The sequence below is a fragment of the Perca flavescens genome, chromosome 14 (genome assembly GCF_004354835.1).
Source record: "Perca flavescens isolate YP-PL-M2 chromosome 14, PFLA_1.0, whole genome shotgun sequence".
In the NCBI taxonomy this organism is placed as follows: Eukaryota; Metazoa; Chordata; class Actinopteri; order Perciformes; family Percidae; genus Perca; species Perca flavescens.
In genome coordinates this window covers 19,279,609-19,299,468 of record NC_041344.1, presented here as the reverse complement: position 1 = coordinate 19,299,468, position 19,860 = coordinate 19,279,609, and the positions used below count along the sequence as shown (strand labels likewise).

Below are 19,860 nucleotides of genomic sequence, written 5' to 3'. Positions count from 1 at the left end.
CGGTCTGCAGCAACATTGCCGCAGCAATAATATGTTGGCTGATTTAAAGCGTAGCTAAAGTGGCAATCCTTAAGATTTCAGTCAGGGTTGCTTTAGAATTTGTATGTGAGTGAAAACTATGGAATTGGGCTTGAGGGTTTAGCAGTCTGGTGTCTTGTTGATACATGAGCTTCACGTTTTCAGAATTGTGTGCATAGTTCCATTATTTGTGTGTATACAATAGAGAAAACTGCAACACAACATTTTCACACCAGACACCCAGTTCGTAATACTGCAAATATATAAATATTGCCATACTTTCATCAGTGGGCCATAGGCTCAATCACCATTGTGTTACCTTTTTCAGCGATAGATCGTGACTTAACAGACATGTATTTAAATGAAAATCTTCGAGATTACAGAAAAAAAGGATTGATAGAACAATGGGCATTTATTGCAGCCAAGCAAAAAGCAGCCCAAACAAGCATCCTCACATTAATATTTCTACTGAGAACATCCTAATAGTAATACAAATTGAAAATACTGAATTACTCACATTTACACAGGATATGTTAACAAGGATACTTCAAACACACTCTGTCACACAAACAAACATGAATCAAAAGTGTATGGGGGAAAAGTCGCAGTGAAAGTGGCTGTGAAGCTCTCGAGGGCTGTCATACTCAGTCTTGACAGAAGGGGGCACTGGAGAGCTATCTGGAGAGGCAGGGCTGACCTGAGAAGGCAGCAGGGATGCAGCCTTGGTTGGAGTTATCTCCGCTCTGAGAGAAGGCCGCAGGGTGGACACAGGAGGGAGGACGGTGGTACTGCTGCTGCTGCTGCTGCTGCTGGTGGTGGTGATGGTGTGTGTACGGCTGTGTGATGAGCGCTGGGAGCTTGCATGTGAGGTCCCGTGGTCCCCCCGGGTAAAGAATGAAGGGGGAGGCAGGGTGGTGGAGGAGGGTGGCTGGTGATCTCGAGCCCCTCCCAAGCTGCCGGGGTAAGTTGGAGGGCACTGAGTACGCTGGTGGATGGCTGGTTGACTGTACATGCTACCCCACGGGTACGACTGGTACGCTGTGATCCCACCTGCAAGGAAACACACGCAACAGAGACGTGACAATTGAGCTTTATTGGATTTAATTTAGCTCTCAAGTTCAGGACCACACCTCAAACACCCCTTATCCTGTCATAGGTTTATAAATGCTTACTTGCCCTTTTCTGTGCCCTACCGAGACTCCCCCTTTCTCTCTCATAGTCATCTCTCATTGGTCCCTAAGTGTCCACTGAGGCCATGGTGGCTCTTCCCCAAAAGCCTTTCCCATCCCTCAGAAATCATCCTACTCCAACATTCTTATCTGCTCATCTTTACGCAAACATTTCATATTCAAAAATACTTATACTGGTGTGTTGTCATGTCCGAGGGATTATGACCAAGACGCATACCATTTGTTGCATGTCGTCCCTCTCTTTCCCAATGTTTACTGTCTAGCTCTAATGTCATTATCAATAAAAGGCAAAAATGCCGAAAAATAAATAAAACAAACAGTTAATGGTGTGGTCCTGAACTGACTGCAACAGAGTAGCAGAGGTTATTTTGGGCATTCAGGAGTCCAGAATTAATGTATAAAATAAAAGTCTTATTCATTTTATAAATAGATAATATTAGGACTAGGACTCCTCCTGACTAGGAGTCTGGGCACTTCCAAGAAGTGGATATATATCAAACTCATGCAGTTGAATCATCAGTGTACATGATTTACAACTAGATCAAAAAATATCTGGTTCTTAAAAAAGTAAAAAAGAAAATAAAAAAAAAATGTCATCCCAGTGACTCACCATTATGACCGGCCGACTGCAGCAGGATTTGTCCTGCGCTCTGGGACTGGAAGTAAGGGTGGCCTCCAGTGGAGTAGGTCACCATCCCAGTGGAGTTTCCCCCGGGGCCAAAGGTCAGGTAGGAGGTAGGGTTGGACTCTGGAGGGTTGGGTGTGAGGTAAGGGGAGGGGGTGAGGTAGGCCACGCGGGGCAGAGATGCTTGAGGTTGGTGCTGGGGCTGGCTGGTGGGGTAGGAGGTCTGGAGCTGGTAGGAGAGAGAGTTGTTCTGTTGGCCTGAGGTCATGTAGTCAAGCTTCTCCCCAAAGTCAAATAGAGAACTAAGGACAAAAAGATAAGTTTAGTCACACACACACACACACACACACACACACACACACACACACACACACACACACACACACACACACACACACACACACACACACACACACACACACACACACACACACACACACACACAGTGTTTCTACAGAGATGCCTCTATGGTATATATGGTAGACTCATACTTCCATGATCTATACAATGGTTATTTTGTCACTCACATCAGCTAGCTGTCATCATAGCACCCCCTAAAGAGTCATTTTACCCAAATTACAACAAGGCCTAAGGGCCATTCACACATAGAGACTTAAATGTTGAGACAGCGAAAGACTGCTATTAATTGTGTATGGGACTAGGGTTGGGTATTGTTTGGGTTTTTCCGATATCAGGGTTAAAACAATACTTTAAAAACGTGCTTAATCGGTTCCTTAACCAATACTTTTTAAGAAAAAGACCAAAAAAACAAAAGGAAAAGCACAAAACCACAGTCGCCGACATTAAAGAACGGCTTGTTTATTGCTGAGGCCATATGGTCAGAATTAAATGATTTTACTTTGAATGCACCACAAGGCTCACCAGTTTTAAGTAAATGCACCGTCTGTGTTGTTTTTACTAAAACGGCAGCTGCAGACTCTTGTACGTCCCGGTGGTGGAATCCTCTACAATAAAATACAGTCACACTTTACGTTTAGCTGTCAGCATTTTAACCGTGTTTAATCCAGCTACTAGCTACGGAAGCTAACGTTACCATGCTGCCAAGTGTAATGTTAACTAGCGTCACATGCAGCGATGCTTCTATTGCCTCTAATAGTTTCAGAGCATCAGAGAGAAGCGCAGGCATTTAAGTGGCATCGAAATCCACATTGCTATTCGGTCCGGTAGATACCGTTTGTTTAGGCATCGGTGCCATATTAGCACCGGGATTTCGGTAACCCTACCTAAATGGGACTTGCAACACGTACTGCATTAAGAAGAATGCAACAAACTATTCTATATTCGGGAAACAAACTGTACAACAAGAAATAAACAACTTTGTAATGTGTAGTATATGGCAGCTATGTCAAAACAACTGTTCAGTTGGAGCAGAGTATGTAAACTGTGTGTTCAGCGCCCCACACACACACACACACACACACACACACACACACACACACACACACACACACACACACACACACACACACACACACACACACACACACACACACACACAGCTTCATTAGAGGCCAGATAGTTCCTGCTACTTTGTATCTGTATGTGTGAATGCAGCATAATGCTACCAACTCTGTGAAGCTGTATTTATGCTAAGCGCTGCTTTAAGGTAAATGCTAACGTCAGCATACTCACATACTCACAATGACAGGTATTGTTCACCATGTTCACCGTCTTAATTTAGCACATTGTCTTGAGATGGATAGAGATGTCACTAGTTTTGCAGGTATTTAATAATAAAACACAGTATTGGACAAATTAAAATTTGCCTGAGACTGTCGCCACTCCAATACAGTAGAGGTGTATGCACATATGGTCAACAAATCAGGAAGAATAAATAAACTATTATTTTTGTTGATAGTAGTTCCAATGAAAATATGATCTGTTGTTATTTGGGTTAACTGACTCTTTAAATCTCTTAACAGCAGGACTGGAACATGTATTGATATTCATTGTTTTGTACTGTCTTGCATTGGGGGATTTCTTTAGTGCTGTGATACATAATTGTAGTTAAAACTTAACTAAAATTATTTTGCACAAAGCAATTTTTAACTGAGACGTCTTCCAGAATGATTTCTCAAATATTTCAGAGCGCCAGCCGAAACAGACTCCCCACTATTACAGGCGCTGTCTGAGGCATCATTATATCAGTATTTCACAGGATTCCAGCTCCTGTCTGCAGCCTCTGTCCCCCTGTCATCTCTAGTACTCGGTGGTACCCTGTTCAAATCATCTTCTAGTATTCATGTCACAGTCTGTTGTGAACCGAGCTGACCTGGTGTCAGTCTGCAGAGACTGGGTGTCACGATGGGCCATGGCGGAGCCACCCTCCAAAGCATCCAGGAACAGAGGTGAGGTGTGAGCCAGGGTGTTAAGGAGAGGGGGAGTGGGGTTGGCATGGTTGTATGTCATTGTGAAAAGGGGAAGACTGGCTCGCCGCAGAGGGGGAGGGCTGTACATGGGACGGGGGTGGTATCCCCCCTGAGATGAAAGCTGGTGCTGGCCCACATCTCTCGCTCTGGATTGACCTTGGAGATAACACAAACAGATTTTAGCAAAAAAGATTGAAGCGACACTGTAGTTTGCTTTCTGGGGAATTTTACTATCAACATGTAGGGTGAAGGTCCACTGAGCACTAAGTTTAAATGTAGCTCAAGTCAATTCATGGATTCTTACAGCATCAAGGTATAGCTTCTCTTAAAGAAAATACTGCAAAGACTGATGGTTGGTCCGACTACAAACTGAGTTACGGAGTTATAAAGCCAGAAATTACAGTACTGATAATAAACTAAGATTAAATTTAATTATGCAAAAACAGAGATGTTGAACATTTACAGGACTTTGGTGGCTATAACCAAACAAGGCCCTTCATCTCAACATGCCTAACACACAATCTTTAGGATTTTATTGTAACATGTATTACATGTAATTATTGTAATGTTTATATACTGAGCAAAGATTATTAAACCTTTAGCTGTGGAGAAGACAACTGTCTGCTACTTGACATTTGACACCATAACCCTAAATCCAGTTAGGTCAGGGAAATAGGATAGTTCCTCCAAAACCAAACTTATTTTGAATAGTAATTATGGAGCACAATGACCTAATAAGGAGCAAAACATTTTAAATAATTGTGTAAATGCATGTGGATTTTAACACTTGGGCTGTTGAGGCTGGCCAGCAGGTTGCTGTAGGAGGGCGGAGTTTGGTTAGACAGGGTGGTGAAAGAAGGTGCTGCAGGGGTGAGCTGGGGCAGCTTGGTTGCAAAGTGACTAGAAAAACTGAAAAAGAGAAAAAACATACATCAAATTACGCTTAAATACAAGTAATTTGTACCATGTGAGGCGTAACAAAAACTACAAAACACAGATGGATTAAACCTTCATACCTGTTGGGTGCCAGGGTGGGATTGATTTGGTGATGTGGGGGGCTGCTGCTGCTGCATCCAGGTCTAGTCTTTGCTGTGATGGAGCGCTCCATTTTCCTCCACTTAGCCCTGCGGTTCTGAAACCAGACCTGGTTCACAGAATGTGAACCATGCAGAGTGAGACCATAAAATGGATATCAGGAAAAATGATGGAGGATGGTGTCGAGAAAATGAAAGGAAAAAGGATGAAAGGGTTGGTGAAAAAAGGGAGTCAACGCCGAGACAGGAAGGCTTCATTCTCTGTTTGCTAATTATTGTATCTTCTGGGAGGTACATCACCAAATAAGCAATGTCAAGGACATTTCTAACCATAATTCTTTGAGGTGTGACACCAACTGAAGCAGCGATGACTTTCCTCTTCTCTGCATCAGGATAGTGGTCTTCCTGGAACAAGGCCTCTAAATGCTCTAACTGATCTACACACACACACACACACACACACACACACACACACACACACACACACACACACACACACACACACACACACACACACACACGGTCAACTATTTGCATAATCAAATCTGAACACACCTGGACAAACTGACAGCTCAGTTACCAGTACTGTAGAGTGTTCGCGTTTTCTTTTTTGGTGCAGGCTGAAGCAGGCAACTGTCCATAGTCTCTAATCCCGGCAGCAGAGGGAAGCTCAGAGTCCGGCCTCGACCCCTGGTGCTGTACCGGATGGAGCGTCGAGTGGAGTAGACCTGCGTTATCTCCATCTGCCATGAACCAGACAAACATTACCTATTCTCAGTCAAATTCAATCAGTTACATATTGCCTGATGTACCATGCATTCCCTTTAAAAATGATGTTTTCATTGCCAAGTGTCAATAATCACATTTCTGGTAAAGCAAAACAAATATGTGTTCTGAGTCTGTCACACCACAGGTACATGTTTTATTACCCACCCAACCAAATCTGAATGATTATAAAAATCCCCAAGTATATAAAATTAGGTTCCAAAATAAGCAGTATTCTCTGCTTTCAGATGCTAGGGGTCCACTGAAGGCACTGAGCCGAAACTGCCATGAGCAGTAACTGCTGGTGGGCCAGGTAGCCATTCGGGCTAAAAGACGAAAGGTACTTTAGGGACGACTACTTTGCTTGTGTTTATATGATTATGGCATTTAACAGGAGTTGCTTATTCATGTATTTATTAGACTGAAAGAGCTTAGATATGAAATTCCATTTTATTCAATATTAAATAAATACATATGTGTATGAAATATTTCCTAAAATAAATAAATATAAATATATAAATTAAATCATTCAGAGTGAGACCATAAAATGGATATCAGGAAAAATGACGGAAGATGGTGTCGAGAAAATGAAAGGAAAATGGGAGTCAACGCCAAGACAGGAAGGCATCATTCTCGGTTTGTAAATATAAATATATAAATGAGTCAAACAGGGATGCAACAATACACTCAACTTACGATTCAATACACAATTTTAAGTACATTATACGATTTTCTCACGATTTTTTTTAACAGAATGAAATGACGGAAAAATATTCCTTTATTTGTAAACTGTGCAAAACAGCAGATGTGTCCTCTTATCAAAAGTGACACTGAAATAGTATTTAATATATATAACAAAAAAATAAATAATGAAAGATTAAGATAAAATAGACCGTATTAATCCCACACTGGGGAAATTCCCTTGTAAAAAACGGCTTGTTTATTGCTAAGGCCATATGGCTAAATTTAAAAGATTTGAAATGTAATACAAACTTATCAGAACAACTTTTTTCACAAGTCATTTGCTAACCAAACGCAACTGTTGTTTATCCGACAACGGCAGTGTCCACTGTGTCTCAAAGGTCAGATAGTCTCCTCTGTGTCTTCAGTGAAATACATGCACTTTACATCATTTAGCTATCAGCATTTTAACCGTGTTTAAGCCAGCTGTTACTAGCTAACGGTAGGCTAACATTACCTACTGAATGTTAATTAGCGTCACACCCCATGCTGTTTGAAAATTTCATTGCGATTCATTTTTTATCTTAACCGGTTGTAATCTTTACACATTTAAATTGATTTTTAACCGATTAACGTCCATAGAGTCAATATAGTTAAATAAATAAATATTTTTTTTTAAAAGGAAAGGAAATGTAAAGTATTATTGTCTTTACCTCATACGGGCTCTCCCTTCTCTCTGTCTTTCTTTGTTAACACTGAAATAGCAATCATCTAACGTAATTAAACTTCCATGGAAAGGGGAGTATCTATCTAATACCCAGTGTGGGTAATACAGTATTGAGTGATGCGCTAGCCAGAGAGAGAGAAAGGAGCTCATGACATTCACACAAGCACTAATTGTTTTTTTGAGGTAAATAGTTATAGATTTAGTAGCATATATGTATTATTTTTTTCATAGAAGCAGTCTCCGCTTAGCCTAGAAATCTAGACGCACCCTAGCCGCAGCAAATGTAAAGAACCAGGAAATGAGTCGGGGGAAATGCAATGCTACCAAGCCACGGCTGAGCGACATACGTCGGCGTAGGTTCATGTCTCCATGTACCTACGTACGTTGCAACGTTGTAGATTTTACACAGAAGTATAAATCAAGCTTAATGTAAACTCCTTATCGGCTGTTACTATGTAGCATATTCCTCGCCAGTGTACGGTCTTTAGGAAACAAAATGGATGATCTTTGGCTGCGGATCACCACTCATAAATGTATTATGGACTGCAACATCATGATTTTCACAGAAACATGGTAACACCAAAAAAAGAAACAAACCTCCTTGAGCAGAAATTAACATTGAAAAGGGTCTTTTGAATGGCAGGTTCTGTTTAAAGCCCTTTCAGATGGTTCTCTCGACAAGAATAAAGTTATTTGCATGTACTGTCCATGTTAATTGAATTATTGCTGGAGTAAATGGAGTCTCAAATACCACTTGAGCATAAAAAATTTAATTTTCAATTGATCTGCAATTATTTTCTTAATTGATCCAATTAATCCAAAATTGTTTGGTTTATTAAATGTCAGAATATAGAAAAATGCCCATAGCAATTTCCCAGAGCCCTATGTATTGTCTTCACATTGCTTCATTTGTTTGACCGTCTAAAACAAAGATTTATCATAATTTGAGAAAAAACAGCAAATCCTCACAAAGCTGGGACTTCTTACTGGTTACTTTTATTTTGTAAAGAGTGAAGCTTGAAATCAGTGGAAATGTATCTATGATTTTCTATGATTCTGGGTGGTGAGCAGAATACAAAATACAGATTAATTCATGGTGTAGGTACAGTCATACTGGCAAATGATGAAATAGAGTACATTTTCCCCATTTCCCCTTACATATTTTCACAGTAAGATGAAATGATTTGACACAGTTTGACATTCTCTAATTTGGCATGTGGTTGTTCCAATGTTTTAATGAAGCTCTTTACCTTACTGATATCACACTACACCATACACTGAGCCAAATATTCAAATCCAGAATGCTATTTTCACAGCTGCATCATTAATATTGCAGAAGGTTGTAGGTGTGCATCATTTCATACATATTACACTGTAATTTTACATGACAGATGAGTTATTATTAGAAACCTGGAGATCTTCACATGAAAACATGTCTGTTGGGCTGAAGAAGTTAAACCTCATGCTCTGCCAAACATTATTCAAACCCATAGAAGTTTGTTTTAAAGTCTTGCAAACATCCCAAAGTTACCAAAGATCTCAAATCTGTCAGTCGGAATTTGGGAGAAATATGTCTAAAATGAAGCAGCAGACATGCATAATATTTCCATTGGATTGAATAGTGCAGCCAAAAAAGACATGTTTATTTTAGTAAGAATATTTTAATATTATATAACCATCATATAGCCTAAATAAAGAGCTGCCACAATGTGATACAATCTGATGCTATCCAACACAACTGTTGACATAAAGTCTACTTGTATGATGCCTATAATGTCACACTGTCACAGAGGTGTTAATTCAATTATATGTTTAAGCACTAAGGGCATAGGTAGTTGTGGTGTTAAATTTCTCATGTCTGCACCCCTCATGTATGTAAATAAGGAGAACAAAACATTTTCTGTATGTTTTATTCCTTCTAATTTTACTGTATGTTATGTTTTACAGTTACTTTTTGTAAAGCACTTTGGATACCTGCTGGTTGCTGTAAAGTGCTATATAAATAAACGTTGACTGATTTGAAAAATCCCTCAATATAATGTAGTCCAGTAAAACACAACCTTTTACTATGACCTCAATAATAAAGATATTGTTTTTTTTCCAACAATGTCCCCAAAAACTGAACATTATAAATGTCGTAAAGGTAGACTTATAGGATTTTCCCAGTCGTGAAGTCAATTACAGGGTAACTCCGAGTGTTTACTGGTCTTGGGATGTGCTACATATGTAAATACATTTTAAAAAGTTGCACAAAGCACATCAGTAGATCCAGAGAGGGTTGCGCAAAATCTGATAAAATGTGTCGGTTGGGTCTGAGGACTACTAGTTTGAAAATGAAATAAATCTGGGGTTGTGGAGTCAGACAGAAGTGAGTTTACCAGACCTCTGTAGCAGCTACTCATCTCTGCTTGAGGCTAGCGGCTCAAGGCTACATTAGCCTTAACTAAACTTAAAACAAAAAGTAAGGAAATTTTTGTTTGGTGGATTATTTCTCTGTGGTAACAATGCGTTTTGGCAATAAATCTTATACCGTTGGAAAGCCTGTTTAGTTCTCTTTCAAATGGTGCCCCATTTGTAAGGAACACGCATTTATGGGATGAGAAACAGAGCTCAGTATGTGGGTTGCACCCCTGAAACATTTGCTAAATCGTCTCTGACAATGCCAAACAGCTTTTCTTTGCTGTTGCTATTGACTCTTGTTTTGAGCTTCTGGTACCCCCAGGTGCTGACAATCAGGTGCCTGATTCTGCAACCAGTGGCCATCCCATATCTCCACAGTCTGGGACCGAACTCTATCCTCCAAGATGACAATGCTCCTCCCCACAGGGCGGGGTTTATCAGAGACTACGTCCAGAATGTGAGAGTGGAGAGGATAGAATGGTCTGCCAGCAGTCCTGACCTCAACCCCACTGAACACTTCAGCTTGAGCATGCTGTTCGTGCCAGAGTGACCAACACAACCACGTTGGCTGACTTGCAACAAATGCTGGTTGAAGAATGGGATGCCATCATACAGCAGTGTGTGACCAGGCTGGTGACCAGCATGAGGAGGAGGTGCCAGGCTGTTGTGGCTGTGTATGGTTCTTCCACACGCTACTGAGGCTCCTGTTTGTTAAATGAATACATTGTTAAATTGCCAATATGTCCATCCAATCCACCAAATGAGTCAATGACAGAATAAGCTGTTTGGCATTGGCAGAGAAGATTTGGCAAATTTTTCATGAGCGCAACCCACATACTCAGCTCTGTTTCTCATCCCACAAATGCATGTTCCTTACAAATGGGACACCAATTGAAAGGGAACTCAACAGGCTTTCCAACGGTATAAGATTTATTGCCAAAAAGCATTGTTACCACAGAGAAATAATCTACCAAACACAAATTTCCTTACTTTTTGTTTTAAGTTTAGCATAAACACTTCAATCAGTGACCGAACTGTCAGCAGTCGAGTAGCATTATGGGTAATGTATGCACCAGGTTGACAAGGAAGAAGAATGCATGGAATGAAAAAGACTATATTTCTGGTTGTGCTGCATCAATTTTGATTACTTTTTTAAAACTGTCCACCATGTGTCTGACAATGTTATAGGAATGCAATGCTAAATCAGTGGAGTACTCTTTTAAGGGGAAATATAGGTGCATTAAGGAGTTCAAAAGTTCTGGAAATATGGTTTAGGTACAATGTTGCTCACTATATGTTCGGAGCTCATCCAGTGATTGATAAACAGTGACAGTCTATTCTTACCTCGAGAGGCTGTGGGCCCTGCTGGGGGGGACTGCGAGGCCTTTTTGTCCCATGAGGCTGAGGAGGTGCAGGTTGGATCGGGACTGGAGGTTGTGAGGAGTACAGCAGTGGAAGAGGAGCTGAAGGGCAATACAGCCCTGTACCCCCACAACCCAGGTAGACAGGATCAGACAGGTCGCAGCTGTTCATCAGGCCAATGGGAGGCTCCGACAGAGCTGAGCTCTCCTCTGAGCTCATCACTGACACCTCCTGTATCTGACTCTCCTTTTTCTCCTCAAACCGCAACTCACTTACAGCTTTTAAACTTCTCTTGTTTATCACTCGCTCACTTTGCTTCTTACCTCGCTTCTTCCCTCTCTTTTTCTTTTCATCTTTCTCTTCTAGACTTTGTGTTTCTCTGTCCTGTTGCTTATCAGCGATTGTTTGCTTGTTATCATTCTTGTCTTCCATCTGCCCCCCTTGTGCCTCTTCCGCTTCCAGCATACTCTCTGGCTTTACCTGCTCCTCTTCTTCTCCGTCTGTCGTTATCAGTTCATTTTCTTCCTTTTTGTTCTTTTCTTTCTCCTCCTCCCCCTCCATGTCTTCTCGGTCTGTCTCCTCTCCTGCCAGTTCCTCACACAGAAGGCTTGGACAGTCTGCAAGTGTGAAGTAAGAGTTGTTTTTTTTACTTTTGTCTAGGTTCTGTAAACCCTGGACCACTTTCATTTAAATAATATGGATCAGTAAGTTATCTGTACTTTGTCTTTAGAACACAGACTATTAATTAAACCAAAAATGTCTACATAACTTTGTAACATGTACCAGAATACTTCAGCCCTGCAAAACCCCATTAGATCTGTCCTTAAATCATCAAATTAGCTTATGCTGGCTATGGTGCTAGGATAGGTTTCTAATACCCCTTTAACACCACCTACCAGGGTTGGGCTAGGGTTGTCTGATCAGGGGTCAACCCTCGTTTTGGAAATTCAAACCAAGCCAGTCTACATGGGTATATTACAATTCAGAGATCACCTGGGTCAACCCGGGAGCAATGCATAACAATTACCTTAAGTGCTAGAAATGGGTGGGGCTTTCACATCATATTCAGTGAACAGCGAACATCACATACTCCAGCAGAACTGTTTTGTAGCTACTTGAATCTGTCATTGTACAGAGAGATAAATAAAGCTTAGGCTACTTTACGATTGTTTCGCAGTGATTATGTTCTAAAGCACAGTAAAATAACTATCAAACACTTCTTAGATGATTTTGTGCAGACAATTTCTCCTCCTCTGCATATTATTGCAGCAGCTGGACAAGGAAGTAGGTTCTTCTAGTATTGATTTTTGACTATTTTAAGACAAGGGGAGAACTCTTCTCTTTGTTTGATTTCATTAAAAGTAAAGTTGGGCTTTGCTTTTGGCTTCACGACTCATTTTAAAAAAAGACAGACAAAAATAAAAAAAAGATAGAGAGATTCGCTCTACCCAGCAGCTGCACTAAACTGCAGGCTGGAGACGTCTTGTGCCAGAAAGGGAGTAAGAGCGGTGGGGCAGAGAGAATTAAACAAAACTTATTTTCATATGTTTACGTTCTAACACTGGGTTTCTACAAGCAGTTTTGCCTGTAAAACTCTGCTACCGCTCTGCCGGCAGACTAGTGAACATCCGGGCACACACTGCCAGAGGACTGTTCAGAAATTAATTGAACCGCTATTGTCTGCTGTTGTTGAAGCTGCCTGTAAAAAAACTAGTTATATACAGTCTATGGTGAACACTCTAGGGCTGTGCTCGACTGAAGAAATTCGACTAACACTCATTCAATTGTATCGACTAATCGATTAGTTGATTTAATCGACAGATCTATAAATCTGAGTTTCTCCACAAAGAGTCATGCAAAAGCACCACTTTAATTCTTGTGTTTACCAGAGATGTGCTCGTACGTTTCTTGGAAATAAGTCATTCAGCATGAAAAGAGCATAAAACATGACTAATCGACTAAAGAAATCTAGGTTGACCAAAGCACTAAGACCAAAACGACCGATTAGTTGACTAATCGACTAAGAGGGAGCAGCCCTAGAAAACTCAGCGTAAATCACAGTGAGACAAATTTATGTTGTTTTGTCAAAGTGTGCGGCAAATATAGGCAGCGACCTGTGACGATTGACCCACTGTCATTTCCAACCAATCACATAATTTGTCCCGCCCCAGCTGTTAGCGACCCAGGCTGTGAGCAATTCACATTGAAATCGATCCTAGTCTACCCTGATCAAACCCACTTCACTACCTGGGTTGCGAAGCCAAGTAGATCGAGGAGGTTTACCCAATTCAAACACACAGTCAACCTGGGTATAACCCTGATTGAGCCATTGGTGTGAAATGTATTAATCTACCTTGGCCACCATAAGTTAGATATACTTAAGAGATATGAAAGATATGTACCGAGACTCATTCAAAATAAATTCAATTTATGTAGTGAGGCTGCCTTTAGTTTTAATGCTCCCAGTTGCTGAAATAGATTCCCTGAGGACTCTAAATACTTACTTAAAAGCAGCCTTAAAACATTTATTTTTTCTGCTGCCTTTTCAATGATGTGTATTACATCCTTTCTAATAGAATTATTCATGTGTGTATTTCTTCCTCTGTGCTTGTTGTGAACGTCTATTATAATTAATATTATTTTTAGTAGTAACAGTAGCCTCTCCGTGAACCATCACCTTATCGTGGTGGAGAGGTTTGTGTGTCTCTGTGAACCTGAGGGCTGTGTTGTCTGGAGCTTTGTGCTCCTGGTAGGGTCTCCCAAGGCAAAGTGGTCTCAGGTGAGGGGCCAGACAAAGAATGGTTCAAAAACCCCAATGAAAAAGCTAGGCAGAGATGGAGTGACCCTGCCCGGAGGAAGCCCGGGGCCCCCGTCTGGAGCCAGGCCCAGACGGCGGGCTCGTCGGGCGAGCGCCTGGTGGCGGGTTTGCCACGGAGCCCGGCGGGCACAGCCCGAACAAGCTACGTGGCTCCCATCTCTCCAGCCCATGGGCCCACCACCTGTGGGAGGAACCGTTGGGGTTGGGTGCGATGCCACATGGGTGGCAGTGAAGGTCAGGGGCCTCGACGGACCAGACCCGGACGGCAGACGCTGGCTCTGGGGACGTGGAACATCACCTCTCTGTGGGGGAAGGAGCCGGAACTGGTGCGGGAGGTGAAGCGCTACCGGTTAGATCTGGTGGGGCTTACCTCTACGCACAGTCTTGGTTCTGGAACCATACTCCTGGATAGGGGTTGGACTCTTTTCTTCTCCGGAGTTGCCCAGGGTGTGAGGCGCGGGCGGGTGTGGGGATACTCACAAGCCCCGGCTGGCGCCGCTGTGTTGGGGTTACCGGTGTGGACGAGAGGGTCGCCTCCCCACGCCTGCGGGTTGTGGGGGAAAACTCTGACTGTTGTTTGTGCATATGCACCAAACAGGAGTTCGGAGTATTCGGCCTTCTTGGAGACCTTGAGTGGAGTCCTGCATGGGGCGCCAGTGGGGGACTCCATTGTTCTGCTGGGGGACTTCAACGCACACGTGGGCATGGTTGATTGGCGTGATTGGGAGGAACGGCCTCCCTGATCTAAACCAGAGTGGTTGTTTGTTGTTGGACTTCTGTGCTAGTCATGGATTGTCTATAACGAACACCATGTTCGAACATAGGGATGCTCATAAGTGTACCTGGTACCAGAGCACCCTAGGCCGAAGGTCAATGATCGATTTCATAATCGTTTCATCTGATCTGAGGCCGTATGTTTTGGACACTCGGGTGAAGAGAGGGGCAGAGCTGTCAACCGATCACCATCTGGTGGTGAGTTGGGTCAGAGGGTGGGGGAAGACTCTGGACAGACCTGGTAAGCCCAAACGTGTAGTGCGGGTAAATTGGGAACGTCTGGAGGAGGCCCCTGTCCAACAGACTTTCAACTCACACCTCCGGCGGAGCTTTTCGTGCATCCCTGTGGAGGCTGGGGGCATTGAACCCGAGTGGACAATGTTCAAAGTTTCCATTGCTGAAGCTGCGGTGAGGAGCTGTGGTCTTAGGGTCTTAGGTGCCTCAAGGGGAAGCCGTCTGACTGAAGAAGGAGTCTTTCCGGGATATGTTATCCCGGAGGACTCCGGAGGCAGTTGCAGGGTATCGAAGGGCCCGAAGGGCTGCAGCCTCTGCCATGAAAGAGGCAAAGCAGCGGGTGTGGGAGAAGTTTGGAGAAGACATGGAGAAGGACTTTCGGTCGGCACCAAAGTGCTTCTGGAAAACTGTTCGCCACCTCAGGAGGGGGGAAGGGAACCATCCAAGCTGTGTACAGTAAGGATGGGACACTGTTGACCTCAACTGAGGAGGTAATAGGGCGGTGGAAGGAGCACTTTGAGGAACTCCTGAATCCGACTAATACGCCCTCTATGTTAGAGGCAGAGCTGGAGGATAATGGGGGATTGTCGTCGATTTCCCAGGCGGAAGTCACTGATGTAGTCAAACAACTACACAGTGGCAAAGCCCCGGGGATTGATGAGATCCGTCCAGAAATGCTCAAGGCTCTGGGTGTGGAGGGGCTGTCCTGGTTGACATGCCTCTTCAACATTGCGTGGAAGTCTGGGACGGTGCCAAAGGAGTGGCAGACTGGGGTGGTGGTTCCCCTTTTTAAAAAGGGGGACCAGAGGGTGTGTGCCAATTATAGGGGTATCACACTTCTCAGCCTCCCTGGTAAAGTCTACTCCAAGGTGCTGGAAAGGAGGGTTCGGCCGATAGTCGAACCTCGGGTTGAGGAGGAACAATGCGGATTCCGTCCTGGTCGTGGAACAACAGACCAGCTCTTCACTCTCGCAAGGATCCTGGAGGGAGCCTGGGAGTATGCCCAACCGGTCTACATGTGTTTTGTGGATTTGGAGAAGGCGCTGCATTCAAAAACAATGAGTGTGGAATACTGGACACTACTCTCGCCCTCAACGGTCGCCATCTTTGCTACGGAGCGGATCCTACAGGCCCAGCAACGTATTCTCAAACTTGTGAAAATGGCAGGTGAGGAAAGCTGCAGCTGTTGCGATTGAAACAGCAAACACCAAACTACACAAATTTAATTTATGTTTTTTCAGTAAGTAGCACTAAAGGCTACTGTAGTCCGATAATGAGAAAACATGTCGGTATATATTTTAGCGGGCGACAATAGGTGGCGGGAATGCTCCGCCCGGTTACAATTAACCATTAAAAAGAAAAGGAAGAAGAGTCATTTCGGGATCAGTGCATGCAGTGCAATGGTTGTGCACAATTAGAGACAACACTACCCTGTTGAAATGTAAGCACTGCACCAGTGAGTACCCACTGTACTATATGTAAGGGACGTTTGTTATTTATTTCAGGGTCCACCTGAGGATTAATGGGACCTTAACTCAAAATAAACTTGACCCTCCCTTCAACAGTGATATATTTTGGATGACCCTCCGTAATTATTGGGAAAAAAAAGGGATGATCCTCCTCAATATTATAGTGGATCTATTCAGGTTTGCACTTGGCAAAGATGTACAAATGTCCATTGTTTTTTTTACAGCCATGACATATGTAACTAAACATCTGGATTCTGATCTTACGCACCACACTCCACTGTTAATCATCTAGTAAATTAGTATTCACATGAAATAAAACAATAAAACATTGATACCATTCAACAAAGGACACTGGGTAATGACAAATTCAACACTGGTGGCTATGGACTTGTCACTAGGCTTCCTCATTGTATATTTTTGCATAGGTAAAGCTGCCGAAGCTGAACATTATCCAAAACTCCATTTGCCAGACCCATATCAAGATGTTGGGTCTGGGAACTCACCATTGACGGAGCTCAATCCGAGGGGCGGGATAAATGGTCTTTCAAATTCCTTCTGCATGCAATAGGATAGCACTACAACCAACCAGAGCAACGAAGAAGGTAGCAAAGCTAGTTGATGGATTAAACTTTTGCCGTATCCGGTCGGCAAAACTCCGAACACATCTTCCTTTTTTAAGAATGATTTCAGTGCCGTTCTTTGTTCTTTTCTCAAAGAAAAGCTGAACTCCAAGTCTTCCAGAAGACCGCAGTTCCCAGCAGCAGCCATAAGCCCCGCCCACCGACTCTATACACGATGTGATTGGCCTGACAAGAGTTTGGTTTTTCCAGCTCGCAAGCCAACAGACAGTGCCTAGACCCCCCTGGCTGCAAATTAAATTTGCTGCCGCTAGGGTGCGTCTAGATTTCTAGGCTATTGAAAAGGCTGTCATTTGCACAATTTCACAAATAGTCACCGTCATCCAAGCCACTTTGAAATGTTGCTGTTCTCATGAATACAAAAGTTGGGTGACCCTCCCCCCTAGACTAAAAAAAAATTGGATGACCCTCCCTTCAACAAAGAATTAAAAAGACATGACCCTCCTCTATTTTCCTCTGGTGGTCCATTCCATAAATACCGAACGGTCCCTAAGTGTACTCACAGGAAGTTTCCAATTGAGACACACCTTATGACTCAGCCCCTTTAAGAAGCAGGAACAAGGGAATTTTTTGCATTTTTGCTTTATAACTATTTACGAACTATCAAAATAGTTAAACCCTGTTGGGTCTAATCTATGTAATTAAAACATTTTAGAGATTTCTTGGGGCATGTGTTAGAGGGGACATGGACACATCACCTGTTTAAATCCGGTCTACGGCCATGTTTGCAACTGCAAATTGACAGTTTAAGATATTGTATTTGATTTGATTTGACTTTATATCTGGGGGTAAAAAAAACTGTCTACAGTGTAAAAAAACAACTTCATGTTGGAGGAGTTATTTCTTTCATATTTCATGATTCATGCGATGACCTGCAGGTTGAATAAAAACTGATAAACGTCATCCTCACAAAGACCTGCTGCCTGCAGTGACTTAATTAGTGTCCCAGCTGTGCAGCGCCCCGTGCCACCTCACCGGACCGTTAATTAACTCTGAGCTGCGAGTTGCAGCTAAACTAGCTAACCTGTCCCCGTCAACAAACACCGGGTCGTGGATGTTAATAGCCGGGTTTTAAATTCCTAAATTGTCTCTGTGGAGCTGAGCAGCACGGGGAGCTGCACCTCACAGGAAAGATAATGAGCTTTAAATACACCCAGAAAGTTTTAAAAGTCTTTCAAAGTTTACAAAATGACACAGAAGTTGAGTAGCCTAAAGTATGTTTTTGGTGGACAGGTGAAAATTGCCAAAGCAAGCCAATGAAAAAAAACATTAAATGTCAGCCTATATGTCCTTACCAAAATCCTCAGCTTGATCACAGTCTTCGTCCATTGCGACGGTCAAAACCAAGAAACTTGTACTAATAATCAATTAAGCAACGCAGGGTAACGAAGCGAATTGCTCCTGGTCTGGAGGCTAATGAGGCTGATTGAATGATTAGCTACCTACCTAAGCAGTGTGACCGAGAATTATCGCGTGAAGGGTGAAACTTAACCAGCCAATCAGTGACCAGAACAAGCCCAATAAAAGCTTGTAGCCTATACAGTCTAGAGAGTTATAGCCTATAATATGAAAACAAAGTCATGTGATCAATTTTACCCTCAATTTACATTCTTTAAGAAAACTGTATTGTTTTAATTCACTGAATATGACAGGAATTCTGACTTTGTCGGGGTCCAAGTGCCCAAGATGGGGAACCGCTGCTGTAAATTAACGGTACATAATTCTGATCCTTTGAGCTTCTTATTCCACAAAGGCCTAAACACAAATAACAGCTCACTATCTATTATTCAGTTGTTTCAGTTGTTCCACTGTTACCCACCAGATGGGGTACTGACTGGACCCCCATGCACAACCTTTTTCTGTCTACTGCAACTCTACTGTTCTACCCTTCCTAAACAGAAAAACACTCACATAAAACCCCCTCTGTGAGAGGCATCTTTCTATATCTTCAGTCTGACTTAGCAAGGCCAAGACAGCTTGTTGTCTTCTCTGGATCCAGGAAAATGCCATGTGCAGACTCCCTGGTACTCCTCTACATCAGGTAACCTTGGTTTTATCTGGTTTGATGCAAAGAATGTCAACTGAAGCCCCATTTAGAAAAATTCCCTTTCCTGTGCTCACAAATCCCCACGGACAGTTTATCTAATCACATAAGTATATTTTTATGCAATGACTTAAGAATAATAACTTAATAGCTCTGGCTGTTCCTCCCATGAGGGTCTACTGAGGCAAGTGTAAATAGGCTGTTAAGAGGCTGTGATCACGCATATACACAAAGTAGCTCTGTCAGATGTAGAGTCAAGGCATACAGCATGTAATGTTACTGGGTCAGAAATGCTGTGTGATAACACCAGAGTGAGACTTGATGTCGGCATGGGACTTCTTTTGAATGCATGTTACTAAAATATATTCTCATTCTGAGCAGCCATTTCTTATGCACTGTTTCAAGTGCCTCACTGTTAAATCCTGAGTGTCGAACAAATCGTGGGCCTAGAGTTTGAGTTCAATCCAGAACCAGAGTCAGAGCTAAGAAAGGATCGAAAGGTTCAGTTCACCCAAATAAAAAATAAAAAATTCACACAAAGTGATATCTGGTAATGCAAACCTTTATTTTATTTATTTTTTGCTTATGTTTTGAGAAATCTGTCGCTGAGATGTATTCCTCCTCCCAAGCATAGTGGAAATAAATGGAATTTAATTCGTAATGCTCACAGCATTGAAAAATCAGATTTAAA

At 42.5% G+C, this 19,860-nt stretch overlaps 1 protein-coding gene across 1 annotated transcript; it reads right to left on the bottom strand.

The window, feature by feature from the left end:
• Window positions 1–411: 411 nt before the first annotated feature.
• On the bottom strand, window positions 412–18,583 carry nobox (NOBOX oogenesis homeobox). Its single transcript, XM_028597638.1, has 9 exons — window positions 18,421–18,583; window positions 11,175–11,809; window positions 5,838–6,000; window positions 5,588–5,694; window positions 5,240–5,367; window positions 5,011–5,132; window positions 4,127–4,379; window positions 1,819–2,135; window positions 412–1,068 (listed from the first exon to the last, which is right to left on the bottom strand). The coding sequence occupies exons 1-9, from the start codon at window positions 18,452–18,454 to the stop codon at window positions 599–601; spliced, it is 2,229 nt and encodes a 742-aa protein (XP_028453439.1). The 5' UTR covers window positions 18,455–18,583; the 3' UTR covers window positions 412–598.
• Between the last annotated feature and the right edge of the window lie 1,277 nt (window positions 18,584–19,860).

Coding starts and splice junctions, on each gene's coding strand:
- nobox (XM_028597638.1), bottom strand. CDS start 18,454: ATGGACGAAGACTGTGATCAAGCTGAGGATTTTG. Junction 11,810..18,420: donor TGATCAAGCTGAGGATTTTG/GTAAGGACATAT, acceptor TCACACTTGCAG/ACTGTCCAAGCCTTCTGTGT. Junction 6,001..11,174: donor AGGGCCCACAGCCTCTCGAG/GTAAGAATAGAC, acceptor GGTTCATGGCAG/ATGGAGATAACGCAGGTCTA.